This window comes from Ylistrum balloti, unplaced genomic scaffold (genome assembly GCF_031769215.1).
Source record: "Ylistrum balloti isolate Yb309-2 unplaced genomic scaffold, AGI_CSIRO_Ybal_v1 Utg369760, whole genome shotgun sequence".
In the NCBI taxonomy this organism is placed as follows: Eukaryota; Metazoa; Mollusca; class Bivalvia; order Pectinida; family Pectinidae; genus Ylistrum; species Ylistrum balloti.
In genome coordinates, this window is record NW_026781959.1 from 1,286,014 (window position 1) to 1,304,580 (window position 18,567).

Genomic DNA, 18,567 nt, shown 5'->3' on the forward strand with positions numbered 1-18,567 from the left:
CAGGATCCAACATCAGATCTGGCTCAAGTGGCCAGAAAGGGAAGCTTGGTTGTTAGAAAATTCAGAGAACAAAAGGAAAAACGTAAAGCTCAACAGAAACACTGGGAAGTGGCAGGAACAAAGATTGGAGACATTATGGGGATAAAGAAGAAAGAGGAGGAGGTCAGTTATTCCTTTGTCAGAGAGTAGCTATTTTTAGCAGCCATGATATTAATTTCATTTTGAATGTATTTAGAAATTTCAGCTTGTGTTGAGCTTGTGCAGTTTATTTTTATCTTCAATTAACTTAATTTCAAGTCATTGAATGTCAGTAGTGAATATCTTTTAAATAATTATTAATGTTAAAATCTCTAAAATTGTTAAATTATGAATAAAAATGATATTGAGATTATCAACGATAATTCATGAATGAAAAATCATAACTTCCATTTGATTTTTGTCATTTACCTGTACTACTTACATGAAAATTCATGGACAGTTTTTTGATAGGATCTCTTCTCATCTCTGTTGTTTATTATCACAAGATTTTACCCTTGTTCTTTAAATATCTCCAGTAAAATTCTTAAAGTTTTCGATATGCTAAGACTCAAGTTTGAACAAGTTATCAAGAATCTTTGTAAATGGTATTAATTGTCCCAATTTCTTTCCTAGTTATCAATCAGATATACTGTCTGCTTAACTTTACACCTAATAATATACAAAACAAATCACAGCTATGTGTTATCTGATAAACATAATTTGTTTGTCTTTAGGAAGACAAGGTAGATGATAAAGGTGAACTGGACTATAAGGCTGACCACAAGTTTGCAGATCTTTTACAAGAGAAAACTACAGCAGTGAGTGAATTTGCGAAGGCAAAATCTCTGTCCGACCAGAGAAAATACTTGCCTATATATGCAGTCAGAAATGAGGTAAGAAATCTTGTGAACTTCATGTTATATAGAAGGATACATTTTAAAGCATTCCCAATTTTTTCCCACCTAGGCAATTTGCTAAAGTTTCAGTAAAGCTATGCTTTCATTTTGTAAATTAAATGTACAGTGCTTCAGAGGCAAATTTTCATCAAGAGAGGGTTTTCTATAATATAATATTGCTGATAAAACTACTTGTGATGTCATCTGTGTCCAATGAATTATAATTTTGTCTGCCTATTAATGTGTTGAAGCTTAACATGCAGGTTGTCATAATAACAATTCATTGTACATGTTGCAATAAATTTAGTGATCAAATTCTTAATTAATATCATTAAGTTAATTGATTAGATTGTAGCAGTTGGAATCTTGATTTGTTTAAAAACATTTCCAGCTGAAATAGATGCTATGTAATCAGGAAAATGTTAATGATTTAGAGATTTATTCCAGCATAACATGTGTCCTATCCCAGGACTTCACCTTTGATTTACTCAGAATTAACAAATACGAAAGCAAATGAAGTTTTATACTTCAATATAATGAAACACTGACAGTAGTATTAACATATATGGAAGTAGTGTTTGTTTAAGTGTCCTGAATCATTCAAATAAATTTGAATCTTTGTGAGGAAGTGAGCTTAGGTGCAGAATGAGCTTAGGTGCAGAATGAGCTTAGGTGCAGAATGAGCTTATGTGCAGAATCTTATTTAAAGCATGACATCATGTGTACAAATTAAATAATTTAACCTTTGATTGGGGGTTGCCAAGTGGTTGAGGCATCGGATCATCTCTATCACTAGCCTCCACCTCTGATTCATGGGTTTAAGACCTACTATAGGCTGTCACCTGTTACTAGCATTATCCACTATCAAAGCCTGGCACATCCTTAAATGACCCTGGCTGTTCATAACATGTAAAACAAAAATAAACGAAGTCAATTTTGACTCAAATCATTAAAATGTGTCCTGTGTTAGTCAAAATAAGACAAAAAATTAGGACATTTCTATTGTAATTCTGAAAATGTAATTTTAAATCTGGACAATTGTTTCTTGTAGTTACTGAATGTGATTCGTGATAACAGCATCATCATCATCGTTGGAGAAACAGGATCTGGAAAAACCACTCAGCTGACACAAGTATGACCAAATTTCTATCACTGATTCTGTATAACTCTATCCTATAGAACTTGTATTACTTCTTTCTTAAGATTGAAAACAAGAAATCTTCATTGTTTTGTTCATAGTACTGGTAGCGCAAAAATTTATCATGCTAGTATGAATTCAAAGATTAAAAACTGGTGATTCAACAGTGAAAATGGTTATTGGGAAATGTTTTTGAAAATAGTATGTAAATAATTTCATACCATTCTCTGTTGAATTGCCTTCTCTATGTCAGTAAACATATCAGCTGGAATGCTTTGTACATTAATAAGTGCCAAGCATTTAAACTCATTCATTTCAACTGAATTATATACCATATTTAGCAATCAATAAGACAAACAGAAGCATTTCCAACATGCACTTGCATTGTCCTGTAATAAGCCCCCCCCAAACCCCCCAACCTCAACTTTGAGTAAGAGGAAATGTGTTGGTTCTTATAGTTTATTGTAGAATAAATGTGGTAGAGCAAATAAAAGTAAAAACAAAAAAGAATTCTAAGAAATTGAAGCTATAAATTGGTAATTAAGTTGTTTTCTTTTTAAAAAAAAAACAAAAATTAAAGTGTAGATTTCACAGCTTAAACTATTATTCAGTGACTTTAGCAGTCCTGTCAGTAACTTTATATTTTAATACAGTACTTACATGAGGATGGCTACACCAACTATGGTATGGTTGGCTGCACACAGCCACGTAGGGTAGCTGCCATGTCTGTAGCCAAGCGAGTGTCAGAGGAGATGAAGGCCAAGCTAGGTGAAGAGGTGGGATATGCCATACGATTTGAAGACTGTACTACTGAGGTAGGTGTTTACTTTAGTGTACTGTCATTATCATGTTAAGTTTGCTGTTTTAACATTTTTTTATTTTTCCAAAAGTGTGAAGCAAAGAGAATGCATTCTTCATGGAATGGCCATGAAACATGCTACAATATTACAGGGGTCAACATTTCCCTTTAAACTACTTCTCAATAACCAAAAGGCTCTGTGTACTGATATTGGGCATGAAGTATGCAAGGATGAAAGGGTATCAAGTTTGTTCAATAAAATAACTTTGACCAACTTTCGTGGTAACAGTGGTTACATGTGTTAATACTGTAATCAAGGATCTGATGTTTGGGATGAGTTATCTGAATAAACTTTTGACATCACGTCCTATCATAAGCTTTAAATCAGGTTAGTGATGCAGGCCCATTGTTTCTCTTGTTTGTAATTTTAGGCCATCCTCAAAAAAAGTTTTTTTTTAAAAAAGTAAGATTTATATTCTCAAGGCTTTTTCCTCTCATTTGTGAATGGGCATTTTTATGTCATTTCAGGCAAAAATCATCTGAAAAATATATTTTGGGAATTTGGAGATATTAAGAAATAAGTCCTATTGGGAATGGGGACAATATTAGGTCCCACTGAGCCCCTGAAAAAGACCTGTGTATTACCCTTACTTCTCCCATTTTATGGAGAAAACAGTATTTTTACATTGAGTTAATAATAATGTTAGGACACTGATAGCAGGTAGTTACTTTTATCATTAATCTTTACAATGTGTTCTGTTATAGAAAACCATTATAAAGTACATGACAGATGGTATTCTGCTTCGAGAGTCTCTCCGTGAATCGGATTTGGACCATTACAGTGCCATTATCATGGACGAAGCTCATGAGAGATCACTCAACACAGATGTTCTGTTTGGTTTGTTACGAGAGGTAGGTTATATCACTTTAAAGGTGATGGTTCAGTTATTCAAAATTTAACTGTTTTTCATGATGTTAATCACGTTGCACCTTCCAGCATCCATTCAGTTTAGAGGACTCTCAGACATGATGTATTTGATTTGGTGAATTCTTATTTGATGATGTTACTAACTTGGGAATAAATCTTAATGAAATTATCATTGGTAAAATGGTATATATTACTTTCAGTTGATAGCAAAATGTGAAGTAATGATGAAAGGTGACAGAAAGTGCAGGAAGTTTATTATCCTGCATTGATTCCTAATATTTAAAACATTGTTTTATGTCAAGTTCAGAATTTCCTTTCTTGCTGTCTTTCAGGTGATTTCTAGACGTCATGATTTGAAATTGATTGTTACCTCTGCCACTATGGATTCAAGCAAGTTTTCTAAATTCTTTGGTAATGTGCCTGTGTTTGAGATCCCTGGTAGGACATTTCCTGTAGAACTGTTCTTCAGTAAGAACACAGTGGAGGATTATGTGGACTCAGCGGTCAAGCAGGCATTACAGGTCCATCTTCAGGGGATGGATGGGGATATACTGATCTTCATGCCTGGACAAGAAGATATTGAAGTGACCTGTGAATTAATCACAGGTAAACCTTACACTGTTAATCTATATTCTCTGATAAATCTAAATGAGATAGGAATTAAAGGAGTACTGTTCTTTTATGTCACTATCACCTGAATTATTGTAAATATGTAAGTTATCTGTTGGATTCATTGCTGTTTGTAGTGTATCTGTTAAGGTGTTGCAATGAAACCCACTCATTATGATATTCTATTGAACAGAAAAGAATATAATAATTGGTATACTATAAATGTGGAAAGTTATTCTGAAGGAAATTTACACTAAATATGTTAAATATTTTGTTTAGTCATGTAAATTTCACCCTTTGCCTATGTTTTTGTTATGTATAACCTATATAGTGAAATAAACTTTTGATATGTGAACATTGATTGAGGAAATAGCCCCCATCAGTACAGTTTGCTTATCGACACTGGGAAATTAACCACCTGCAGAAGTAACCACGTTTGATTTTGAAAATATTGATTATTGCAAGTAAATCACTACACAATTGTAAATATGACACTGGTGTGAACATCAAGCTATTTCTGGCACCATACTGTTGTGTCTAGATAACGAAATGTTAAACTGAACTCTAGCAGATTAATGGATGTTGTGTGGTTATTAAAAATACAACACTTGTTAAATAGGAGAATTTTCTGATCTAACAATCATTGCTTATATCAGTATCTTTGCACTGTACCAATTTGATACTAAATAGCTGTTAGAAAAAATTGATAGCCAGTTTATACTTCCCAATATCTATTTCTGTTTGAATGTTTTGACTTATTTATCTAATCTGTAGAGTCTATGAATTACAAAGGTAGGCAACTTAATCTATTGTTTACTGACAGCGAGGGGTTAAACTTACTGTGAACAAGTGGGACAGGCTACCTTGGGGTGCTTGGGGTGATAATTAGTGGATAATTAGTGTCTACAAGGAACAGCCCAGGTGTCAGATACGGACACTTTTAATAGCCTAGGGTTACAGCTTATGAAAGAACAGAAAAATATATAATAACCAATATATCATGCTGTACTTTATCGTAATATCTATATCATAATTATAACATTTTATCTTAAATTTTTGATAAAGGGAATATTTGGTACTTGGAAAAAATATGATAAGAGGTATAATATAACATCAGATGTTATAATGATGAGTAGGTTCCACTGTACAACCACCAAACTTGATAGGGAGTTATGTAAGGAAATGATTAAAGTGCTGCATGTGTTGATGGACCATTTCTTTTCTATTTTTCTATGACCTTAACGAGCAGTAAAAGGACAAACTTATGACATCTACCATGATAAATTTCAGATGATGAACCAGCAATTTGGTGTTACAATATTATTATATTAATACAGGCAACTATTTGGTATTTTTAATGACACTGAGTAACTTAAAATTTTGAGATTCAGACTTGAAAAGAAGAAATTGGGGAAGATCAGAATATTTGTCCATTTATTTCTAGCAGAAATATTTGTGAAAAAAAGTTCGCCAAAATTTGTAAATTCATGGTCAAACTTGTAAGAACCTGAAATTTTTTCTGAATATATGAAAGATACAAGAAAAAGTTAAACTTTTTAAAGTAAGGAATGTTTCAGTCACTCGGTACGTTTGAAGTTTATACATTCAATGAGTGAGCAATCTTGCTAAGGACTAGATTGTGCCTATGCCGGCCAATGTTTTATTGTATTAACCTGTTGTAGAACGCCTCGGTGAGCTGGATGATGCTCCTCCACTTGCCATCCTGCCCATCTACTCCCAACTTCCCAGTGACCTTCAAGCTAAGATATTCCAAAAGGCTCCAGATGGTGTGAGAAAGTGTGTGGTGGCTACTAATATAGCAGAGACCTCACTTACAGGTAGGTACAAAAATCAAAATACTTTAGCAAATAATGAAGCATTTCATTAAAGGATTAAAATAATTGACGACTAGCTTCTCTTCAAGATGGTTAGAATAGCTGTTATCTGTTATGCTATATTTGTGAAGTATTTCTCTATTATTTATTCTTAAGTTTTGCTGTTTTAGTGTGATTGATGGGTTTAATATGGTGTGTGAAACAATTGCCAGGACACTTCAATCAAATTCGATGATAATTTACATGTGAGTTTTGTAACACAATTTTTTTTTCTCTCTCTCTTTTTCCTAATATTATGGTTAAATTCTGGTTTTATTTATTTAGTTGATGGTATTATGTTTGTGGTGGATGCTGGATACTGTAAACTAAAAGTATTCAACCCAAAGATTGGTATGGATGCTCTGTCAATCTACCCCATAAGTCAGGTAATTATACATACATATATAGGACATTTAAATCCTGTCATTCATGATATAGAAACAACATCTGATTAGTTTTAGAAGCCACAGTTTGTCTGTTCTTACTATATGTTCATCATGCATGGAAAGCCATATTTCAGTTTGTGTATGTGGCAATGTTTTTTAATAATTGACCATTGTTATAATCTGATTATGAATCAGGATCTTTTACTTTATTCAGACTTATGCATGGTTACAACTGCCACATATTTGTTTTATCTGGTACACCCAGTTTTGAGTAAAGACTTTTCTACTTAGCTGTTTACTGATTCTGCTTGTAGGCCAATGCCAACCAGAGATCAGGAAGGGCAGGAAGGACAGGTCCAGGGTATGTACAACACTGAACATAGAAATCATCCTCCTTTTAACATAACAGTTATACCTTTTACTAAAGAAAAATGTTGTTGAATTAGAATGATAAGTTTACACTACGTGTAGACACTGCTAATGCTTATCATACATATTGATATTAAAAATCTATACATGTACACCCAGAGACAGTATATTATGTGTCGTATTACATTCACTGCTATCGTCTGTACACACAGAGACAGTATATTATGTGTTGTTTACAGTCACTGCTATCGTCTGTACACCCAGAGACAGTATATTATGTGTTGTTTACAGACACTGCTATCGTCTGTACACCCAGAGACAGTATATTATGTGTTGTTTACAGACACTGCTATCGTCTGTACACCCAGAGACAGTATATTATGTGTTGTAGTACAGTCACTGCTATCGTCTGTACACCCAGAGACAGTATATTATGTGTTGTTTACAGTCACTGCTATTGTCTGTACACCCAGAGACAGTAAATTATGTGTTGTTTACAGTCACTGCTATCGTCTGTACACCCAGAGACAGTATATTATGTGTTGTAGTACAGTCACTGCTATCGTCTGTACACACAGAGACAGTATATTATGTGTTGTAGTACAGTCACTGCTATTGTCTGTACACCCAGAGACAGTATATTATGTGTTGTTTACAGTCACTGCTATCGCCTGTACACCCAGAGACAGTACAAGAATGAGATGCTCACCTCTACAGTTCCGGAGATACAGAGGACTAACCTAGCTAATGTTGTTCTTCTCCTGAAGTCTCTCGGAGTACAGAATCTGCTTCAGTTCCATTTTATGGATCCCCCTCCTCAGGTGTGTGTTTATACTATTCCTCTTCAATATGTGTTCAAATTTTTGGTAGCCTAAAGTCTTTTCCCCCCAAGAGCTCCAATGTTTATGTCCTCGCCATTATGCTGGGGTTGTAAGGAAGGTGTTATATGTTATATATCTCTGTCCTTTCTTACTTTATACTTATCCAACAATTAATTATAAAGGTGATCATCATTCAGCTTGAAAGGGTCAAAGGTTGCATTTTGTAACATCTGCAAATTCGTCTAGCAATGAAACTTTACATGGGTAGGAACAATTTTGCACACATTTATTTCATATTTACTAATGTTTTTACATGACAGTGAGAACTGTCAAAACTAGATTTCTTATAAATAAGAGCTTTTTTAGATCATTCTATGATTGACATTGTTATGCATCAAACAATAAGATCCCCTACTCTGCTCCATCTGGGCCAAAAAGTGGTGTATATCTTGTTTTGCAATTGTTTTAAAATAAATAAAATTTCATATTTATATAGTTGATGTTGAACCATGGACAAAGTACCATCTGTTCAGATTTGAAATTTATATTACTGTTTCTGAGATTGTTTTCTGAGATTGGTTAGCTAAACATCTACATCATACAGACTAACTGATGAGAGAGAGTGTGGAAATATGTTTTCTGAGATTACTTAGCTAATCATCTACATCATACAGACTAACTGATGAGAGAGAGTGTGGAAATATGTTTTCTGAGATTACTTAGCTAATCATCTACATCATACAGACTAACTGATGAGAGAGAGTGTGGAAATATGTTTTCTGAGATTAGTTAGCTAATCATCTACATCATACAGACTAACTGATGAGAGAGAGTGTGGAAATATGTTTTCTGAGATTACTTAGCTAATCATTTACATCATACAGACTAACTGATGAGAGAGAGCGTGGAAATATGTTTTCTGAGATTAGTTAGCTAATCATCTACATCATACAGACTAACTGATGAGAGAGAGTGTGGAAATATGTTTTCTGAGATTAGTTAGCTAATCATTTACATCATACAGACTAACTGATGAGAGAGAGTGTGGAAATATGTTTTCTGAGATTACTTAGCTAATCATTTACATCATACAGACTAACTGATGAGAGAGAGCGTGGAAATATGTTTTCTGAGATTGGTTAGCTAATCATCTACATCATACAGACTAACTGATGAGAAAGAGCGTGGGAATATTATAAATACTCCCTGATCTATTTGTACTACACCTGCCCAACATATATTGAAACACATATTGATCAGTTACAAAGACATTGACAAGTTACAATGAACATGATAGGGTTCCAGAGTGTTTGTGAATCAAAGAATTCCCACAATGCTCTTTGTGTCTCTGCATCAGATACTTATTTAACACTTGTTTGAAATCAATATTTTTACAGGACAACATCCTGAATTCCATGTATCAGTTATGGATCCTTGGTGCTTTAGACAACACAGGATCTCTGACACCACTTGGTCGACAAATGGTCGAGTTTCCACTTGATCCAGCTCTATCTAAGATGTTGATTATCTCCCTTGAGATGTGCTGCAGTGCAGAAATTTTAGTGAGTAGTCTTTATAATTTGTCCTGTATTTACCCTACACGGGGCTCAAATAGAAATTCCGGTCAGGTAAATGGTGTTTGTAGGTAATTCTGCTGAATGGTAATAGATATGCAAGGGCTTATTACCAGGCATGGGCTTATTACCAGACATGGGCTTATTGCTGATAAACATAATAGAACACAGAACAAATAGTAATGTGTATCTTAAATATGGGAGGAATTTATATTATTTTCTTTTTCTTCACAACTTGTCTAGCCTTATGCGTCTTGATAATGTATGCTGAGTTATGATTGTAGTAAAATTGATATTTCTACATAGTAAATGGTTAGATGTTACAGTAACTACAACAAAAAAAGAGATGTTCCTTTGACTTTTCCTTTGAATTTAACGTAAGTTTGTAGATTGAAAATAGATTTGTTGTGTTCTTGTGTGTGTAAGATTCCTGCTTCATTACAGTCTCTCCAAGTGTGAAAGTGGGTCTCTCATAATATTTGTAAATGACAAATCTTAGAAGCAGTTACAAATTGCAGTAGTAAGTTATTTGTAGTCATCAATATAGGAGTTTAAAAACATTACTGATAATCACATATCTTTATCTTGACCATTCTGTTACTAAAAACTTAATTTTTTATTATTATTTCTTGAGGGGATGGAGTGGGGGAGGGGTAGAGGTTGTATTTTGTTTTTCCAATTCCGCCATATTTATCAGTGTATGGATTTCTATGAAACTTTGCAAGGCAGTTGTCAGCTACACTTGTTATTAATAGTTTAATTTGATAAGTTGTCAAATCAATATTTACAACTATAGTATTAGTTTGAAAATAACCCTTACCCACCTCCAATGTTCCCCAATGCCCTATATATTCTGGATTATAATGCAAATAATGATTATGTTTGGCATTTATCAAAATAGGAAATATTCATTGCATTAGAAAAAAAAAGAAGAAAAAACACATATTATCCAAAGGTTTCTTATTTTGGTGATGGAAAGAGGTCGTAATATGTCCAAAATTTTCAATGTTCTTGAAATGCATAAAATATGCATAAACTATCAATTCTTCATGAACCAAAGCCGTACTGTACCTGTATTTGTTCTAACTTCAAAATCAAATTTATTCAAGCATTTTCTACACACTCCAGTAAATACCTTCTCCCTGACATTATTGTTCTACATAAATTACATATGTATACTGTAAAATTATTAATATTTGTGAGGGATTTATTTTTGTTGGTCTGGGAGTATTCACACAAATTCATCATGTCACAAACTGTTAAATCAAGTATAAGTGGATTTATTGAGCTATACTTATTCACAAAACCAAGTGTATATAAAAAAGTGTTTATTAAAAAAACCATGAAGATTGAGCTCCACAAAAACGTTTAAAGTATATACAAAGTATTAAAACATTTAATACTATACAAGTATTGTCAATTGTTCAATCTTTGAATACCAAATCAATGGAGGAGAAAAATCATCAAATATGGAAAGAAATTTCTTGATTAATTTAAGTCCTGTAGTAATATTATAAAATGTACAATGAAATCTCTTAATAAGTCTAACATACAATGTAATTCAAAGTGGACAGTCTGACATTGCAACAGATTAGAAAACTTTTATTTTATGTGTATATAAAGGTAACAGCATCATTTTGATATTTTTAAAATTGTAGCCTGACAAAACCTTAATATCTTTTTTAGCTGCACTATGACAATGCTTATAAAAATACACAGAATGTGACAAGAAAATCTTTTCAATACAAGTATGTTGTATGTCAATTTTGAAAGATTACATTCCAACAAAGTGCTCCCACAGGATTTGACCCAAGAGCCTTGCCATGATAATCCACAGCTCTACCAACTGAGCCAAAAAAGCATGTACTAGAAGCTGAATGACAGAAACTATATCTAGCACCATGTACAAGCCGTGCTGGTCCACTCCTTTAACACAAATAATCATTTAAAAAGACCCAACTTGAAAATAAATATGTTTGTATCAAAATACAAGTTCAATTTTTCATTTTTCCAATACACAAGAATGGCATTTAGAATTTGACTGTTATGAAAATCCTGAGTATATGACAAAACATACAACTACTAAGAGAAAAAAAGTTGTTCATACTGCAATACTCTATCAAAGAAGCTTAGTGAAACCACACAAGAAGTGACTCTTCCTTAGCCAAAATAGCCTTTGTTATAAGATCTTGTATAGACCAATAGCAGAATGGCTTAGATTAATGTGATGAGATGGCACCATACTTTGGATCATGTGTTACAGGTATTTTAGTTATGTATATGGTAGATTCAGGCTCCTTAGCTGTAATTTTCTCCCCATCTACAAAGCTTGGGTTAAGCGTTCCCGACTCTGCTGCTGCAGGCTCTGACGCCGTACTTGTCACTGGGGGTAATGTCTTTGAGGGTGCGAAGGAAAGGGTCGAGTTGGTGGTTGACTTTTTCTCATCAGTTTGACGACTGTCCTTTTCAGCTTTGGTTCCAGACTCAGCATCAGTTTTATTTGCATCAAAATTAAGTTCTTCTTGTATATGTAAATATTGGTTGATGTTTCTGCGATCAAGTCGTATGATACAGAACAGTATGGCCATGAATGGTACAATGAAGACAACTCCAGCCAGTATCCCAACTATAATCTGTGAGGAGAAGATATGAATTGTCTTGCAGTCTTCCTTACCGACTATGGTATCATTATACAGTAAAACCTGTACACAGACCTTAAAGTTACCCGACTTCACATCAGACCCTTGTACAGAGTGAGATAATGTATCTGGGTGCAGAATGGCAGACTTGTACAATGGCTCATCATCAGAGCTGACTATCACAACAAATCCATACAAAATTGTTGTGTTTGGCGAGTCCCATTCCAGGACAATGTTCTCACTTTCAGCTGATGTGATGATTACCCTAAATTCGGAGATGATAGGCAGTTGAACTGGTTGGATTTCTGCACACATGTTTGTTGTTAATAAAATGCTGGTAATGTTACACATTCGAGCTCCGAAATCTGATAAATTGACAGTCATGCCATTTTCTAGACAGTCCCAGTTTGGTTTTGTCCCATGCACCTCATGCACTAAGCCATCATCGCGATTTGCCTCCACCCAGAAAGATAGGCTGAAGAAATCACAGGTACACTCCAAATCATTGTCATTAAGATTCAGGCTTTCAAGGTCATTCAGAAGCTGGAATTTACAAACATCAATTGTCTTTATCCTATTGGATTCCAATCTCATGGCAGACATGTGTTCTGGAAACTCTACATCACTGATGGCTTCAAAGTTTGGGTTTTTTGACATGATCAGATTTCTCAGATTTGGAAAAGTTAGAAGAGATCTTGAGTCAAAGTTTGTTATATTGTTAGAATTCAGGTTAATTTCCCTAAGTGTTGGCATGGTTACACCCGGTGTTGTCAAAACTACATCAGTTATGCTATTGTTTGAAAGATCTAATTTCCTTAGACTTTTAAAACCTGATAAATCCAAAATGTTGAGAGAGACCAGCCGGTTCAATGATAGATTTATCTCTGTGGTTTTAGATAATTGATTCAAGGCCTTTGGTATAGAGGTAAAATGGTTACTGCTGACATCTAAAACGGATATTGTGTGAAAGCCGTCAAAGTAATCATCAGGTAGATCTATCAAGCTGTTGTTTGGTATTCCAAAATATTGAATGATCCATGATGGTTGTAACTTGTCCAATGGTGTGGACAATATCTTTGTAACATTGAAAGGATCAGGATACAGGCATGAGATGTAGACTTGGTTGGATTGGGTTGTACATTCACAATATGCCGACAGATCATTTGGACAGATTGAATTGGATGCTACAATGTTGCTTCCAAGCAGGATTATAAATGCTTCCACTGATAACCACCTCATGACTTATCTAAAAAACAAAACAAATCAAAAAATCAGAACAAGGTTTTTGCTGTGTTGATATTTTGTTAATGAAAAAAATCCATGGTGTGATTTTTGTCAAAGACAGAATTTGATGTTCAAATAGTTTACAATGATCTAGCTGTGAAACCCTCTGTTTTTTTTTTTTTTTTTTTTGTGTGATTTGAAGTTAAATGTGTTAAATGCTCTTTAGTTTGTCTGGTGGTTCCAGTGTTCTTGACCTTGTTCTCATCGGGGAACATGACGTTATTCACTTGAATACACATGTGGCATCAATAGCAATGTTTATGTTTGGTAATGTGCAAAGGTTTGGTAAATGTGATATCAATAACATTATTTCTGTACTGTGAGGTGTAAAGTCTTTGTGACACCAATAGCATTATTTCTGTAATATGAGGTGTAAAGTCTTTGTGACACCAATAGCATTATTTCTGTATTGTTGGATGTAAAGTCTTTGTGACACCAATAGCATTATTTCTGTATTGTTGGGTGTAAAGTCTTTGTGACACCAATAGCATTATTTCTGTATTGTTGGGTGTAAAGTCTTTGTGACACCAATAACATTATTTCTGTACTGTGAGGTGTAAAGTCTTTGTGACACCAATAGCATTATTTCTGTACTGTGAGATGTAAAGTCTTTGTGACACCAATAGCATTATTTCTGTACTGTGAGATGTAAAGTCTTTGTGACACCAATAACATTATTTCTGTACTGTGAGGTGTAAAGTCTTTGTGACACCAATAGCATTATTTCTGTACTGTGAGATGTAAAGTCTTTGTGACACCAATAGCATTATTTCTGTACTGTGAGATGTAAAGTCTTTGTGACACCAATAGCATTATTTCTGTACTGTGAGATGTAAAGTCTTTGTGACACCAATAACATTATTTCTGTACTGTTTGGTGTAAAGTCTTTGTGACACCAATAGCATTATTTCTGTACTATGAGGTGTAAAGTCTTTGTGACACCAATAGCATTATTTCTGTACTGTGAGGTGTAAAGTCTTTGTGACACCAATAGCATTATTTCTGTACTGTGAGATGTAAAATCTTTGTGACACCAATAGCATTATATCTGTACTGTGAGGTGTAAAGTCTTTGTGACACCAATAGCATTATTTCTGTACTGTGAGATGTAAAGTCTTTGTGACACCAATAACATTATTTCTGTACTATGAGGTGTAAAGTCTTTGTGACACCAATAGCATTATTTCTGTACTGTGAGGTGTAAAGTCTTTGTGACACCAATAACATTATTTCTGTACTGTGAGGTGTTAAGTCTTTGTGACACCAATAACATTATTTCTGTATTGTTGGGTGTAAAGTCTTTGTGACACCAATAACATTATTTCTGTACTGTGAGATGTAAAGTCTTTGTGACACCAATAGCATTATATCTGTACTGTGAGGTGTAAAGTCTTTGTGACACCAATAGCATTATTTCTGTACTGTGAGATGTAAAGTCTTTGTGACACCAATAGCATTATTTCTGTACTGTGAGATGTAAAGTCTTTGTGACACCAATAGCATTATTTCTGTATTGTTGGGTGTAAAGTCTTTGTGACACCAATAACATTATTTCTGTACTGTGAGGTGTAAAGTCTTTGTGACACCAATAACATTATTTCTGTACTGTGAGGTGTAAAGTCTTTGTGACACCAATAGCATTATTTCTGTACTGTGAGGTCTTTTGTTATGAATGTTTTGACCTCTCTGTACTACCCAAGTATAAAAAACCTTTTAATATATGAAGATCTTAATACCTATCTGACCACTCTTCCCCACAGGATATTTCTGTAATTAGGTCATTTTAAATTCTTGTCCTCCGATTCAACACATCCTACATCTTATTATAGGGCACAGGTGATAGGGTTATGCATGAATGAGGACAACAGGTTTTAGCATTTATGCATGTTTATCTCATTTTGTAGGTCAAATTAGTGCCGTGTGTTGGGTAGTTAAGGGTGGTGTTCAAAGCTAAGGTCAATGGTTCCTGGGTGTGCATACTGTCTGAAGGACATTGTAAAACAATATAGGCTCATTTCATGTATTCTTTAGAAAATGTTGGAAGTTTTTCCTTTAGGTCATGATTCATCAAAAATTTGTAGAGTTATTATAAATATTAGTAACTAATATCATTTCAAAGTGTTTTAATTTACTAGCAGTAATTCATCACTCAAATTTCAAATTAGTCTTTATCTTACATATAGTATTGAACAGAATGTTACATTGTAGTGATTATCAAAGATTTTGATCTAAAATACTTCCTGCAGTCATCGCCTTGACAATTTTTTTGTTTATTTGAATTGTGTTTAGAAAATAAATACTTTTTTTCATGTTTATGTGATGATGCAGAGTGTATAAGTACACTTACCGCTAACACTGGTGGGCTTGATTCCCAGTATTACTGTAATGATTTACATATATAGATTCCCAAAAGGCAAGCTTTCCATTCAACCGTTTCATTTACTTTTGAGACTAAATGTATAAGTATGTGGATCTAAATAACGCTAAGGGTGGTGTTCACAGCTGAAGGCCAAGGTGGTGTGCAAAACATATCAACATCCATTTGTATGTGTACGGAAAGAAACCTCTTTGTTTATCATTCACTTGTAGTACTGAGGTCAGAGGTATATCAGCTGATGGTATCAGATGAAGCTGTTTCACCCACAGGCGATCATTTCTCCTAGATTATCTGAATGGTTTCACAAGCCTGCACCCTTATTCAATACTTGAAATAAACCTATTTTAGATAATTTCATAAGGATTTTAGATTTCATTTTTAAGTTCCAAAAATATTCAGGTCAATGTATAGTTGTTATTGAAAAAGTGCTTGCATGGGATGGTTTTTCAGCTTCAGAGGTCAAAGGTCAAAGTCACTGTTACTATAAATAGATAATCAGTTTCTCTGTGAAAGCTAGAGTTTGCTTTGGCCAATCTAACCTGAACTTCATACAGTATTTTCTTACTGAATTTGTTTGCATAGGATTGCTTTACAGTTTTGAAGGTCAAAGTCAAGGTCACTGTTACTGTAAATAGAAAATCAATTTCTGTGAGAAAAACTAGAGTTTGCTTTGGCCAATCTAGCCTGAACTTCTTACAGTACTTCCTTACTTAAATTGTTTGCTTAAGATTGCTTAATAGTTTTGAAAGTCAAAGGACAAGGTCACTATTACTATGAATAGGAAAAATCAGTTTCCGAGCAATAACTGGGGGAGGAAAAATTTCCAGCCACATAGCAAGGCCTTGTTGACCTGTCTGTGTTCTACAAAGGAGTAATAATCTTTATTTGTTACATGTACCTTCATTTTCTTCATAGAAACATTTTTAAATATTTCCAAACTGAAACGACAGACAAGGAGATATAACATCTTTGTCTCACACCTGAAATTTACAAATATCTATCTAGTTAACTCATTTTAAATTGGATCATATTCACAACATAGTATCACCCTACACAGGTCTACTCCTGATTATATTTTGATAGTCACTGGTCAAGGTTGAAGGTCAAAGGTCATCCTTGACCATTTTTTAAATGAAAAGCTTGTATACAAGATATTATCTCATGAAACAATGTACAGATTTAATCCATATTCACAACACAGCATCACCCCCACCAAGGTCTACATCTGGTCTGATTTTGATGATCTTCAGTCAGTGTTAAAGGTCAAAGGTCACCAATGACTATTTCTCAAATCAAAATCTTTTTCATTATATCTCATAAAAGCCCTTGACTGTTTTACTTTGCATTAACACCATAGCTTCAACTTGCCAAGGTCTACACTTGCTAATCTTTTATTGGTCATCAGTCAAGGTCAAAGGTCATCCTTAACAACTTTTGAAATAAAAAGCTATGTGCAAAATTTCTCCAGAATACTTTAAGATTAACCCATCAATAGATTTAGATCAGAAGAAGAAGATGATATGGTAGAGATGTGGACTCAGTGTGCCTATGCTCATTTTTTTAATTGGTCTTTTTTTCCCCCTGTAATAAGGAATTTAAATGAGGGGAAGGTAGTGGTAGGGATGCACATGATTATTAATTAATAAGAAAATGATTGATGTACCAAAGAAAAGTGAATGTTTGTCCACTGGTATGCAAATTGAAATATTTTCATTTATTTTGCATGCCCAGGAGACAAGGAAACAATCTCTAAATAAGGAATCTAGGAGATTTTCCTGTTAAGAGTACATATGTGATATATTCTGGTTAAGTATGACCAGTATTATTACAATCTTTTTTTCATATTGTTCTTGCCTTCTGGTGATAAAATCCTTACCTGTCCTATATGTTTGAGGTGATGTTGAGTTTGCTAATTGATATGTGAGGTCATAAAACTATACGTGTACTGAACGTTTATTTCTGGTATTCCTTATTACCTGAATGTTTGTATAGGGAAACACTTTAAGCATCCACTGTGGTACTTAAACATTGCTGATGACGGTCAATATATGACAGGACACAAACAGTGACACGGAACCACTTTCCAGTCCCTCAGTCCATATATGAATGTATTATACTTGGATAAATAAGTTCAACAAAACAACTATTGTTTTCCCTACCATTTTCAGGTCTAACGTCCGTCTTCAAGTCTAACGGTCATCTTCAGGCGATTATTTTACAACATCTTGAGCACCTATATGTCGCACATGTCGATGTGATGACACTGATTTTGTGGATGTTTTGTGTACATTTAGGTTGGTTAATTATACTCTTTCAATTATACATGTATATCACTTTGCAAAAAAGTAGCATGTCTTCAGTGAATGTATGTAGTAGTACTTGTTCCCTGAAAAATTTGTCATTGAAACTCCAGGATAATTCTTACCCCCGGTAATGTATATACATTTATCTCATGAATACGTAATTTACACTGGAGTCATGTTCATCAGCCTCCAACGTTAGGCTAGCATTATCTCCCTGAAATATGATAGATTGTCCTGACATTTAAATAATAGTTGGGTAGTTTAAGAGTAATATCTTTACAGTCAAGAATGTTATATGATAACTTACTTGTCTAAGGTTACTGCATTTTGTTACCCTGGTTCAAGATCATTTCCATTTGTTAAGCTGGCTGAGATTACAGCTGTTTGATGGTCCAAGATAACTATAGTTTGATAAACTGGTCCAAGATTACTCTAGTTTGTCAAACTGGTCCAAGATTACTCTAGTTTCTCAAACTGGTCCAAGATTACTCTAGTTTGTCAAACTGGTCCAAGATTACTCTAGTTTGTCAAACTGGTCCAAGATTACTCTAG

The 18,567-nt window shown here is 34.1% G+C and overlaps 2 protein-coding genes across 2 annotated transcripts in view; one reads left to right on the plus strand and one right to left on the minus strand.

The window, feature by feature from the left end:
• Positions 1-18,567, plus strand: part of LOC132543612 (pre-mRNA-splicing factor ATP-dependent RNA helicase PRP16-like) — a 37,027-nt gene that overhangs the window by 6,017 nt on the left and 12,443 nt on the right. The window contains exons 8-18 of the mRNA XM_060207126.1: positions 4-162; positions 753-911; positions 1,966-2,046; positions 2,706-2,867; positions 3,617-3,763; positions 4,112-4,385; positions 6,071-6,226; positions 6,548-6,648; positions 6,963-7,009; positions 7,676-7,838; positions 9,236-9,400. Of these exons, the coding sequence (XP_060063109.1) occupies positions 4-162; positions 753-911; positions 1,966-2,046; positions 2,706-2,867; positions 3,617-3,763; positions 4,112-4,385; positions 6,071-6,226; positions 6,548-6,648; positions 6,963-7,009; positions 7,676-7,838; positions 9,236-9,400 (1,614 nt within the window). The remainder of the gene's footprint in view (positions 1-3; positions 163-752; positions 912-1,965; positions 2,047-2,705; positions 2,868-3,616; positions 3,764-4,111; positions 4,386-6,070; positions 6,227-6,547; positions 6,649-6,962; positions 7,010-7,675; positions 7,839-9,235; positions 9,401-18,567) is intronic.
• LOC132543616 (uncharacterized) lies at positions 11,632-13,290 on the minus strand. The gene has a single exon (XM_060207131.1). It carries the CDS (start codon positions 13,288-13,290, stop codon positions 11,632-11,634), a length of 1,659 nt encoding a protein of 552 aa, XP_060063114.1.

Excerpts from the sequence above, each read along its gene's own strand:
- LOC132543616 (XM_060207131.1), bottom strand. The coding sequence starts at position 13,290 with ATGAGGTGGTTATCAGTGGAAGCATTTATAATCCTGCTTGGAAGCAAC.